Here is a 12,351-nt window from a genome sequence, read left to right on the forward strand (position 1 = left end):
TAATGCTATTGCTAATCCTTGGTGGGCTTTTATTTTGAAATGCAGGATACCGGATGTTGTACACTTTACAGCTTGAAGTTCTTCCGCTTTCAGTCACTCGCCAGCTACTTCAAAGCAAGCGAACTAATGAGTAAATGTTTGTTTTGACATTCGGGGTTTCCCTGATAAGTCTTGATAGCTAGCATTAATGTAATTGCCGTCATCATTTGACGGCTACAATGTTTCGTGGTTTTCACCATCCCGGAGAACTTCCTCGGGGCCCTGCTCCCTTAGGCCACCCATCCCATGTACAGCCACCCGGTCCCAGCTACGGAGGGCCCTTTGGCCCGCCACCCCACGTTCCAATGCCTGGACACTTACCTCCTGGATCTTGTCATCCTTTCTTACCTCCCGGATCGGGAAGTGAATACCTCCACAGGCCCATGAGGGAACATTATATCAATGTACGTAGCTAACGTTGTCAGCTAATGTGCTTCACAACAAATCCATAGCTAGTCGATATATTCTTTAGTTTGTTCCTTGATAAAAATGTATTAATGCTTAAACTAGGATACTGGTAGACATGGTGCACTCAGCCAAAACACCATAATGTTAATGATTACAATGGTCAGCTATCTAGTATGCTGATGTTTACATGTTGTTTGTACCTCAACCAGACTCCACACTGCAGCAGTTACTCCATTGACCGCAGCACAGTGATCAGTCTGGGTGGTCAACAGATTCTCCCACCAGACACACAGCATCTTCAGATGCCACAGTGGCCCGCCAATCCTTTGGAATCATGTCAAAGAGACAAGAGGTGGGGAAATGTCAAGATTCAAGGATTTTGTGATGCATAGCCTAGTTCACAACCTCTTTCAGCTATGGCTAATCTAAACAGTTTTTACTTGTATTTCAGTGAGAACTTGACAGCTGGGGAAGAATTCCTCAGATGCCTTGCAGCTAATAAGCCAGTCCCTGACTTCCTCAAAGGAGTCAACCTGTTGGACGCAGGGAAGGCAGTCAAGGCTCCAGGTGTACCAGAAAACCGGGGTTATGAGAGGCAGAGACTCCGGAGCAAATCTCGCAGTCCAGCGAAGGAAAGCAGGGGCAGGAGTAAGAGCCGAGCAAAGAGCCAGGTAAGAAGCAAGAGCCGGGCAAGAAGCAAGAGCTGTCCGCGCAGCAGAAGTCGTACCCGAGGGAAAAGCCGGGCAAGAAGCAAAAGCCGACCACGAAGCAGGAGTCGCAGTCGTGGAAAGAGCCAGGTCAGAAGCAAGAGCAAGGCTCGTAGTAGGAGCCGGAGCCGAGGGAAAAGTCGGGTGAGAAGCAAAAGCAGATCGAGGAGTAGGAGTCGCAGCTATGGAAAGAGCCGGGGCAGAGTGGACCATCATTCCGACCACAGGGACAAAAGGAGCCCCATTCGGAGCTGTAGCAGCAGGATCAGTAATCACTCCTCCGTACACAATGACCTGCTCGAGGGCTTGAAACGGGTTATGAACAGCAAGCAACTGGAGGACAGTATGCCTTCCATCAAGAATGCCATTCTCACAATACAGGTATAGTATGAGAAAGTCATGGGTTGTTATGGGGTATGTTTAGTTAATGATGTTCTACAAACATGGCGAGGCCCATTTTTTATTTATATCTGCAGTGAAGACTAGACAATCTAACAAATGTAAAATCAAACCTCAATACCTCAAAATGTCTTTTCTGTTTGTTCCATAGGCCAATAACTTTAGCAGAGATATCCAGAGCAGCAGAGCAATCCAGAGCAACTGTCTTCCATGTGGACCAGTCTTGGCCAGCAGACAGGAATTTCTTCAAGCCTCAGATGGGCCCAAGCCAGTCAGCAGACAGGAGGAGACCGACAGCAATCTTCTCCCCCACGAGAGAGTGGGCTGTGACTTCTCCTGGCTGCAGGGCACCAGGGAGGTCTCGCCTGTTCAGAAGCTGGAGGAGGTCGAGGATGAGGAGAACTTCCTCTATGGGAATGAGGATAACCAGTCAAAACAACGCCCTGCCACTCTGCCTTTTGCACCGTCCACCTCCATTACCCAGCAGAGCGATGCAGAGATCTCCCCAGCAGGCCCACCCTACTATCAAAGCCAGCCTCTGTTCGGGAACCATGGTGAAGTCCTGGAGTTCAAGATGCCTCCTCAACCGGTCCAGTCCAGTGTGAGGCCTGAGCAGAGGGTGCAGCCTGTTCCTGATGTGAAGCCCGCCCCCACTGTGAAGGAATGTGAGGAGTTTAAGACCATGTTGAAGAACATTGGACTGAATCTGTGCACATCAGAGATCAGTAAGATGATGGTCAAGCTGCAGCAACAGAAGGAGGGGAAGATGCCAGAGCAGAAGAGGGAGGAGAAAGTGCCATCACCAGCACCAGTGCTGCCTCTTCCTCTTGTAATTGGGGCATCACAGGAGCCCAGACTGGCCTCACCAGCACTCGGGACAGCACCAATACGACAAGCATTGGAGTCATTACAGTTCATTATTAAAGGTTAGAGCAGTCATATATAAATACATTTGATTTGATGTATGTACTTTATTTTTTAAATAAGCATTTTGTGCATATGGAACATTTCTGGGATCTTTTATCTCAATTCATGAATATATATATATACACATACATACACACACACACACACAAAACCCATTCACTCTTACAGGAAAAATGTGAATCTATACTGAACAAAATATAAATGCAACAATTTCAATGATTTTACTGAGTTGAAGTTCATATAAGGAAATATGTCAATAAAAATAAATTCATTAGGCCCTAATCTATGGATTTCACATGACTGGCCAGGGGCACAATCATGGCTGGGCCCGGGAGGGCATAGGCCCACCCACTTGGGAGCCAAGCCCACCCACTGGGGAGCCAGCCAATCAAAAAGTGTTTTTCCCCACTGAAGGGCTTTATTACAGACAGAAATACTCCTCAGTTTCATCAGCTGTCCGGGTGGCTGGTCTCAGACGACCCCGCAGGTGAAGAAGCCGGGTGTAGAGGTCCTGGATTGGCGTGGTTGCATGTGGTCTGCGATTGTGAGGCCCGTTGGCACAAATTCTCTAAAATGACATTGGAGGCAGCTTATGGCAGAGAAATTAACATTCAATTTTCTTGCAACAGCTTTGGTGGACATTCCTGCAGTCAACATGCCAATTGCAAGCTCCCTCAAAACTTAAGACATCTGTGGTATTCTGTTATAATCTCCACCCGGCACAGCCAGAAGAGGACTGGCCACCCCACATAGCCTGGTTCCTCTCTAGGTTTCTTCCTAGGTTTTGGCCTTTCATGGGAGTTTTTCCTAGCCACCGTGCTTCTACACCTGCATTGCTTGCTGTTTGGGGTTTTAGGCTGGGTTTCTGTACAGCACTTTGAGATATCAGCTGATGTACGAAGGGCTATATAAATAAATTTGATTTGATTTGTTGTGTGACAAAACTGCACATTTTAGTGGCCTTCCATTGTCCCCAGCATCTGTGTAATGATCATGGCTTTTAATCAGCTTCCTGATATGCCACACCTGTCAGGTGGATGGATTATCTTGGCAATGGAGAAATGCTCACTAATAGGGATGATTCTACACCTGCATTGCTTGCTGTTTGGGGTTTCAGGCTGGGTTTCTGTACAGCCCTTTGAGATATCAGCTGATGTAAGGGCTATATAAATACATTTGATTTGATGTATGTACTTTATTTTTTTAAATAAGCATTTTGTGCATATGGAACATTTCTGGGATCTTTTATCTCAATTCATGAAACTTGGGACCAACACTACATTTTTGTTCCGTATATATTAAGGATGCGACTAATTGCAATTTTCTTCCTTTCTTTAGCAACAAGGGAGAAAAGGGCCAATAGTGATCCACATGATGGCAACCATTCCCAAAGGAATTCAGACAAACAGAAGGTAACATTTACTCGGCAGTGTCATTCCAATCACACTCTTTTTTTTCCCTCTGAGACAAATCTCACTATTACTGATCATAATTACTCCTGATGTTTGTTGTGTCACAGCATGTTGTGATGTCTAAATTATAAAACACTGCATTTTAACATTGTGATGAAATGGGACTTTCTAGAGCAAAGATGAGGAGAGTCAGAGGAGATCGAGACATGACCAAATGAAAAGGAAAGAAACTCTTGTGAAGGAACTGGAGGAATTGCTAAAGCAGGATGGTATAGTATTGTTCATTATAGACCTGTCTTTCTACCCAGTCTTTCTCTATCTACATATAAATGACTGGTAGGCCGCCATTGTAAATAAGAATTTGTTCTTAACTGACTTGCCTTGTTAAATATAAATAAATATAAGTGTTATTTTTGTTGCCATCATTACTTGGTAATAGAATGACACCTAAATGCCTTTTCATTCGTATATTCAGGGTCTACCTTTTTGATTCCGGTCATCGGGTTCTACTGTCAGAGGTGTGAGGAGTTCTTCGGAGACCTGACCACTGCTGAGGGCCATGCAGCAACCCACCGGCGGAATGAGCCTAGCATGGCATGTACCTAGCTACATTCTCTCGCCCCACACAGTAACCCAACTGTATACACTGCATTGACCAAAGAAACAGCATAGTTAAACCATTGCGTTGTGCAACCGAAATCACCCCTCAGTATAAACTTTAGGTTCCTTTCCAGTCCACTTGTCTTCAGCATCCATAGAAAAGTCAAATTCCCCAAAAGATTTGTGGTATTATAATCCCAAACTGTAGCTACTTGTTTCACCTTGTCTATAGCAGCAGCATGGAGACAGACGACCTGGAGAGGACCGAAGACACCCTAGCCATTACATCGGGCACCCCCTGGGTCCAGAGTGGAGGGACCAGGGAGACCCAAGAGATCAGAGGTATCGCAAACTAGACGAGGGCCCAAAGGGTTACAGGGAGAAGATCTACGTGAAAGAGGAACGCCCTGGAAGCCCCAGGATAAAGATGCCGATGGTCCGTGGGCACACCCCACCAGGTCTGCAGAAGGCCAGGGGGAGAGAGGAGGGGAGGGTGGATAAGGGCTCTTGTGCTGCTTCCTCTGGGAAATATGGTAGGGTCAAACTGGAGGTGGTGGAGACCAAAGGAAAGCCCAACGTGGAAGTATGTGACAAGAAGGACAAAGATAAAGGAGAAAGCAGTTCTAACAGTGATGACGAGAAAGACAAATCTCCTAAAGGCAACAAAAAGAAAAAGAAGAAGGAGAAAAAGAAGAAGGAAAAGAAGAAGAAGAAGAAGAAGGAAAAGGGTTAGAAGTAATAGCTGCTGTACTGCATGTCCTGGTTTGATTGTACTGTATCTCTGGAGGACCTGGCCTTGGGTCATTGTTTGGCATCATTGCAGCGGTTTTCAGAAGTTGGTGCTTTTAATGTTAAAAAGAAGCAGTATTCCTCTGATTCATTCTCTCCTTTTGGGGTTGTCTTGTTTTTCAACTAACTGTGTTGTAGTGGATAACAGCACATTTTCATTGAATGCTGTTGGAGGACAGGCCGTTCCAGGGTGCATATGCAGCATTTATGATGTCCAGAATTGTTTTGCTGCCAGCTACTGATCCTATTGTTCAGACCTTTAGTTACTGTAGATGTTTATTAAATAACCCTCTTTATATTGGGCCATGTTTGTGTATATTTCACCCGGTACAACCTTGATTTAGTGCTTTGAGTGTTATCAAATGTACTTTTTCCATTTAAAGGTCAACTGCCATTTGAAGCGTGTGCTGTCTTTCTTCTTATTGTTAAACCGATGAGATGGAATTATTCTGTAATGAAGAAATTCTTATACATTGTCCTCTTATAATCTAGGTCTCGGCAATTGATGGCGCAAGGCTATTTGCAAGCGCACATGATCTTGCCAAAGTCATTGGATCCTATCAGGATAGGAACAGTTGACATGTTTTTGTAAGGTGATTACTTTTTTTTCTGATTATATACGTTGTTTTTGTCTGCTGTTGCTTACTCTGACTTCCTCTTTCTCACATATTAGGCATTTCCATTGATCCAGGTTTATTTGACAAAAGCAGGGGGAAAAAATATTCTGACGTGTAATAGAAACGGCAGATATAGGAGACATTTTAAAGCTCGATAACATTTTTATCCGTTCAATAGGGTTCTATTTTTCTTTTGTTGAACTTTCTTTACTGCAACTAATGAGGGGAAACTGATTTTGAATAAATGTTGACTGTAAAATACTTTAAGGTATGCTGGGCATGTGATGTCATCACATAACTATAGGCTGCACTCCTAAATGCCTACTGCTTGCAAAATAAGTTTTCATTTTAAGCTAACATGGAATTGTTTTAAGATGGTCATACCATGGATCATTTAGCTATTTGATTTTGAATTTTATGACCCCTTTGGGTATCAAAAATATTTAGTGATTTGATCAAATATTTTATTTCACCTCTATTACTATAGCGCATAGAAACACATTGAATAAGACATTAATAAATGTCATAAAAGACAGTAAAAAAATAGATCACATGGAATAAGGTTTTAAAGTGTCTGTCCTAGATATACGAAAGCTCAAGAAATAGTTTAGTTTAGAAAGTATTCATTCCCCTTGACTTATTCCACATTTTGTTGTGCCTGAATTAAACAAAACTAAAAATTATCACCCATCTACACACAATACCCCATAATGACAAAGTGAAAACATGTTTTTAGAAATGTGCAAATTTATTGAAAATGAAATACAGAAATGTCTCATTTACATACACTACCGTTCAAATGTTTAGGGTCACTTAGAAATGTCCTTGTTTTTGAAAGAAAAGCACTTTTTTGTCCATTAAAATAACATCAAATTGATCTGAAATACAATGTAAACATTGTTCATGTTGTAAATGACTATTGTAGCTGGATACGGCAGATTTTTAATGAAATATCTACATAGGCGCACAGAGGCCCATTAGCAGCAACCATCACTCCTGTGTTCAAATGGCATGACTCCAGGATGCTGGCCTTCTAGGCAGAGTTCCTCTGCCCAGTGTCTTGTTTTTCCTATCTTAATCTTTTATTTTTATTTGCCAGTCTGAGATATGGATTTTCCCTTGCATTTCTGCCTAGGCCAGCATCCCTGAGTCGCCTCTTCACTGTTGACATTGAGACTGGTGTTTTGCGGGTACTATTTAATGAAGCTGCTAGTTGAGGACTTGTGAGGTGTCTGTTTCTCAAACTAGACACTAATGTACTTGTCCTCTTGCTCAGTTGTGCACCAGGGCCTCCCACTCCTCTTTATATTCTGGTTAGGGCCCGTTTGCGCTGTTCTGTGAAGGGAGTAGTACACAGCGTTGTACGAGATCTTCAGTTTCTTGGCAATTTCTCGCATGGAATAGCCTTCATTTCTCAGAACAAGAATAGACTGATGAGTTTCAGAAGAAAGTACTTTGTTTCTGGCCATTTTGAGCCTGTAATCGAACCCACAAATGCTGATGCTCCAGATACTCAACTAGTCTAAAGAAGGCCAGTTTTATTGCTTCTTTAATCAGAACAACCGTTTTCAACTGTGCTAATATAATTGCAAAAGGGTTTTCTAATGATCAATTAGCCTTTTAAAATGATAAACTTGGATTAGCTAACACAATGTGCCATTGGAACACAGGAGTGATGGTTGCTGATAATGGGCATCTGTACGCCTATGTAGATATTTCATAACAATCTGCTGTTTCCAGCTACAATTGTCATTTACAGCATTAACAATGTCTACAATGTATTTCTGATCAATTTGGTGTTATTTTAATGGACAAAAATGTGCTTTTCTTTCAAAAACGAGAACATTTCTAAGTGACCCTAAACGTTTGAACGGTAGTGTAAGTATTCACACCTGAGTCAATACATGTTAGATTCACCTTTGGCACCGATTACAGCTGTGAGTCTTTCTGGGTAAGTCTCTAAAGGCTTGTTCACATAAACAGTTTGAAGTGACTCAAATCTGTTATTTTTCCTGCAGTCTGAACAGCCAAAAAGCACATGGAATTGGATATTTCAAGCCACACAAGGGTAGTATTAAGTCAGAGAAAAAACTGATTCCTGGCCATGTGACTTTGTCTGAATGGTCAAATCTGATTCATTTCTGGTTTTTAGACTGCTATTCAGCATATCTTGTTGCTTGTTTGCAAACATAGTACAAACATTGTTAGTCACAGACAACAGGGCAAAAAGGTAGAGACAACAATACATCACGTGAAGCAGCGACACATGTCAGTAAGTGTGTCCATGATTGAGTCTTTGAATGGAGAGATGGAGATAAAACTGTCCAGTTTGAGTGTTTTTTTTGCAGCTCGATCCAGTCGCTAGCTTGCAGTGAACTGAAAAGAGGAGCGACCCAGGGATGTGTGTGCTTTGGGGAACTTTAACAGAATGTGACTGGCAGAACGGTTGTTGTATGTGGAGGATGAGGATTGCAGTATGTATCTCAGATAGGGGGGAGTTTTATAAATAAGCATCAACCATTTGGTCTTGCGTCAGGAATAAAGAGATAGCCAGTTTAGAATATAGAGTTCAGTGATGTGTCCTATAAGGAACATTGGTGGCAAATCTGATGGCCGAATGGTAAAGAACATCTAGCACCCTTACTTGCCGATCTATAAATTACATCTCCGTAATCTAGCATGGGTAGGATGGTCATCTGAATCAGGGTTAGTTTGGCAGCTGGGGTGAAAGATGAGCAATTACGATAGAGGAAACAAAGTCTAGATTTAACTTTAGCCTGCAACTTGGATGTTTGCTGAGAGAAGGACACTGTACCATTTAGCCATACTCCCAAATGCTTGTATGAGGAGACTACATTAAGCTCTAACCCCTCAGAGGTCGTAATCACACCAGTGGAGGGAGGGGCGGGGGCATTCTTCTCACCAAACCACATAATCTTTGTTTTGGAGGTGATCAGAACAAGGTTAGGCGGATGCATTGAAATTGAGATGCAGCCCATACAAAAAACAGATAGCTTTATCTTAAACCAAAGATTATGGATATACTGACAGGATACATGTCTCTCCACCCTAACAATGAGAGTCCTTGTACACAAAGCGACACGGCGGGCTGTCTAACTCCCACCTATCCGTTCTTTAGATTGGTGGATACATCTCATTATTGTAAATTTGAATTTTCGATGAGGATTGTTGACGTCAACCGCCTGTAATTCAAAGGAGAGAGATGCTATGCTACTAGCCTCATACCATGAATATGCATAGCCATCTCGAGACAACTCCGATATAAAGTGTTTTTTCTCAAAGTTGGCGGGTTGTCACGTGTCCTACTTATATCAGTACACTCATAACTTAAGCATTCCGAAACTTCTATTCGATCAAATAAACCTCACGTAGCAAATAAACCACAAATGTATGTTGTTGACCAAATTCAACACTCATTGACCTCCATACAAATACTCTTTGCTTGGTGAGTGAAACAACAACAAAAAACACCTGCTGGAGGAAGACAGATTTTCAGAGGAATTGGGTGTCTCTACCTCTGCTTAAACGGAATTATTTAAATTAATGTTCATTAGATTGATGCACGGGTGAGTCAATAGACTCATAAGGATGAATTATTTTGTGTCGATAAAAACAGCTGGATGTAATGGCGTCACACCTATAAAATATACATTTTTCGCATAAACCTACAGTCAAATAAAAATGTTGTGTTTGAAGTGTTTCCATGACTCATTTAGGCAAATTGCACATTAATAAATTGATGACAGTCTGTATGCCCTCCCACCTATCTGTTTCATGTCTCAGGTAGCCCGTAAAAGCCAACATGTATAGAATGCAATAATTTACTACTATTTGCCAAATTCTAATAATTCTCATGTGCCAATGTACTGCCATGGACCGTGCCCTGGTGAAACTTGCACTCCTGTATATCTGAAATAATTGGGTAGTAAAACTTGCAGTGGTGTGTATTCATGGATGCCAAGGGAAGCCAGGCTTCCCCTCCAAATGTACCAATAAAAAAATACAAATCTCTGGGTTTCATAGTTTTCCTTCAATTCCCAAGAGGCTGAATGTATCTCACTGGAGAAAGCATCCGAGCGAGCGAAACAGCGTCCCTCTGTCTCTGTATGTGTAGCCAATCTAGCTGATGCTTTTTGGTCAAAAAGAATATGATATTGTTGCTGCCCGTAGCATTTGGCCTCCCTTGATAAAAAAAATATACATTAGTAGCCAATCAACGTTGAGCTAAACTGAGTGAGCTCAACTGTGAATGGTCCTGGCACATCCAAAAAAGTGTCAAGGGAAGACCGTTTGGATTTGGCTTCACACCAAAAAATAAAATTGTTGCATCTAGTAGTAGTGTTGTCCTCCGGTGACTAGCTAGCTAGCTAAAATGGGCCCTTTCCTAAATTAGTCATCAATGGAGACAGGGATTTGGACTTGTGGTTTTACTTAATTCTCTATAGTGGCCAATGATTATAATGGCGATTCTGATCCAACCATAAATGCATACATTGTGCCGCTGGCCTGAGAGGATGGAAGTTCTATATGTAGCTAAATGTAGTAGGCTAATGTTAACTAGCAGGCTAATCGTTGCCCAAGAAAGGAAGTTAGGCTAGCGAGCAAGCATTTTAGCCAAGTAGCCTAGGACAACTAAAACTAAAAGCTTGTACTGTATGACAGTCAGCATGAAAGAGAGGGTGGCATTGGCGTTTCTCTCCAAGTAAGTTGAGTCAACACGTTATTTATATTTATGCACAAACACACACACACACAGAAATCTGTACCATGCAGTGGCGATTTTAGCATGTAAATCTTGATGGTGCTAACTCACACTTTTTTTTTGACGCATGCCAGCTATGCCACTACACAACGTAACACTAAACAATACATTAATTGTACTATAATGGTGACAAACGGTGCCCACAAACTGTTAGGGCCTACATAAAGCTGTCCCAAAAGCAGAGCTTTCATTCAGAACCATGGAGTGAATCCTTACCACTGCTACACCTGACTATCAGCGGAGCCTTGTCTGGCAGAAAAACAGTTAATTGAGCCTCATTTACTGCCTTTAAAAAAAACAGAGCTCACAGTATTCTCCCCGTACACCAAGTTAGAACTGTAGGATAAATAAAGGGGGCACATAAGCAGACAATATTCGATGATTACGTTTCTCTCAAGACAACTGGGAACATGGAAAAAAACAAAGTTGAATCATGACGTCAGTGATCTTCAGGTCGGAGCTCTAGAAAGAGGCATGAGTACCTGACTTGGAATTCAAAGTTGGATGGAAGTTTGAACGTGGCAAAAGTCATGCTGGATTGACAGCATGGCCAATGAATTCAATCTTTTCTAGCCCATGGCATGTGAATGTTTATCATTTTAAGCTTGGAAAAGAGACCCATAAACCCAGACTTGGACCACACACCCACTCCACTGAATTGCAGGCTAGTGATTGCTTTGCAACGCTTGCAGTTAGCCGCAGATTCCTTCCAAACCCCTAATTTGTCATTTGCGATTTCCAACTTGTGTAATGTTTATGTTCAATGCTATTGTTAAAAAGAGAATAGTCTTAAATTTGGAACAGTGCTAAGGTTGTCTATCAACTATAAAAATGTAGCGCAACAGAACAAGTTACAACTGAAGTATCTGCTCATCAATGAATTCGAAAAAAAAATAAAATAATGTTTAACACAGTAGCCGCATATCATCAGGTAGGCCTTTATGCACTTGTAACCTTTTTTCATTTGGAAACTATCATTTTCTAATTTATTATATTTTATGATATTCCATGATATTGTTGTTAAAAAAATGTATTTGTGTTGACTGTGATTACGGCATGGGAATATAAGAGCATCTGCTAGGCTAAATGAACAAACTAGGTATGCATAGCTCACCGTATGATCTTCAAACCAAAGACTGGCCAAACTCGTGTTTCTAAAATTGAATTCAAAGGCACTGTATAGCCTAATAAGGTAAATTTCATTTCATTATGAAATTACTTTTTAAATGTCATTTTATACAGCCCAAATGCAATGTTGATGTGTTGTTGAGCGCTCCTGGTAGCCTGTAACTTGTCACAAAGCTTCACAATGTATTTCTTAAATTGCAGGCTATAGCATTGAAATACTAATATAGCCTAATAAATTTTAGGTTACTTGGCTTACTCCTGACTGATTTAGAGTTAAGTTGTTAAATAGCCTGTTGAAATGTATAACGTCATAGTGACAGAATCACACATTACTTTCCAAACATTGTGTCCTCGGCTATAGAAGGTGGTAGCGCAGCCTCTGAATGTGGTGGTAGCGCAGCCTCACAGTGACAAACCAAAGATATCCCATATGCATCGGAGTTACATCGTTCCCCGGCAATTTACAACTTCTTTCTAGCATAATGCATTGCGGTCAAAAGCGTCGTTATAGATATCTTTATATAATCAGGTCCATTAGATTT

At 41.7% G+C, this 12,351-nt stretch overlaps 1 protein-coding gene across 2 annotated transcripts; it reads left to right on the top strand.

The window, feature by feature from the left end:
- The first annotated feature begins 22 nt into the window (after nucleotides 1–22).
- si:ch211-195b21.5 (uncharacterized) lies at nucleotides 23–5,681 on the top strand. Of its 2 annotated transcripts, none has more exons than XM_020481723.2 (8): nucleotides 23–443; nucleotides 657–799; nucleotides 899–1,535; nucleotides 1,705–2,479; nucleotides 3,819–3,892; nucleotides 4,065–4,161; nucleotides 4,368–4,486; nucleotides 4,725–5,681. In XM_020481723.2, exons 1-8 carry the CDS (start codon nucleotides 219–221, stop codon nucleotides 5,223–5,225), a joined length of 2,571 nt encoding a protein of 856 aa, XP_020337312.1. In that variant the 5' UTR covers nucleotides 23–218; the 3' UTR covers nucleotides 5,226–5,681. The 2 variants fall into 2 exon arrangements, with proteins under 2 accessions (XP_020337312.1, XP_020337313.1); XM_020481724.2 differs by having other exon boundaries at nucleotides 59–443; nucleotides 4,728–5,681.
- The last annotated feature ends 6,670 nt before the right edge of the window (nucleotides 5,682–12,351 follow it).

Source organism: Oncorhynchus kisutch, linkage group LG4 (assembly GCF_002021735.2).
Source record: "Oncorhynchus kisutch isolate 150728-3 linkage group LG4, Okis_V2, whole genome shotgun sequence".
Lineage (NCBI taxonomy): Eukaryota > Metazoa > Chordata > Actinopteri > Salmoniformes > Salmonidae > Oncorhynchus > Oncorhynchus kisutch.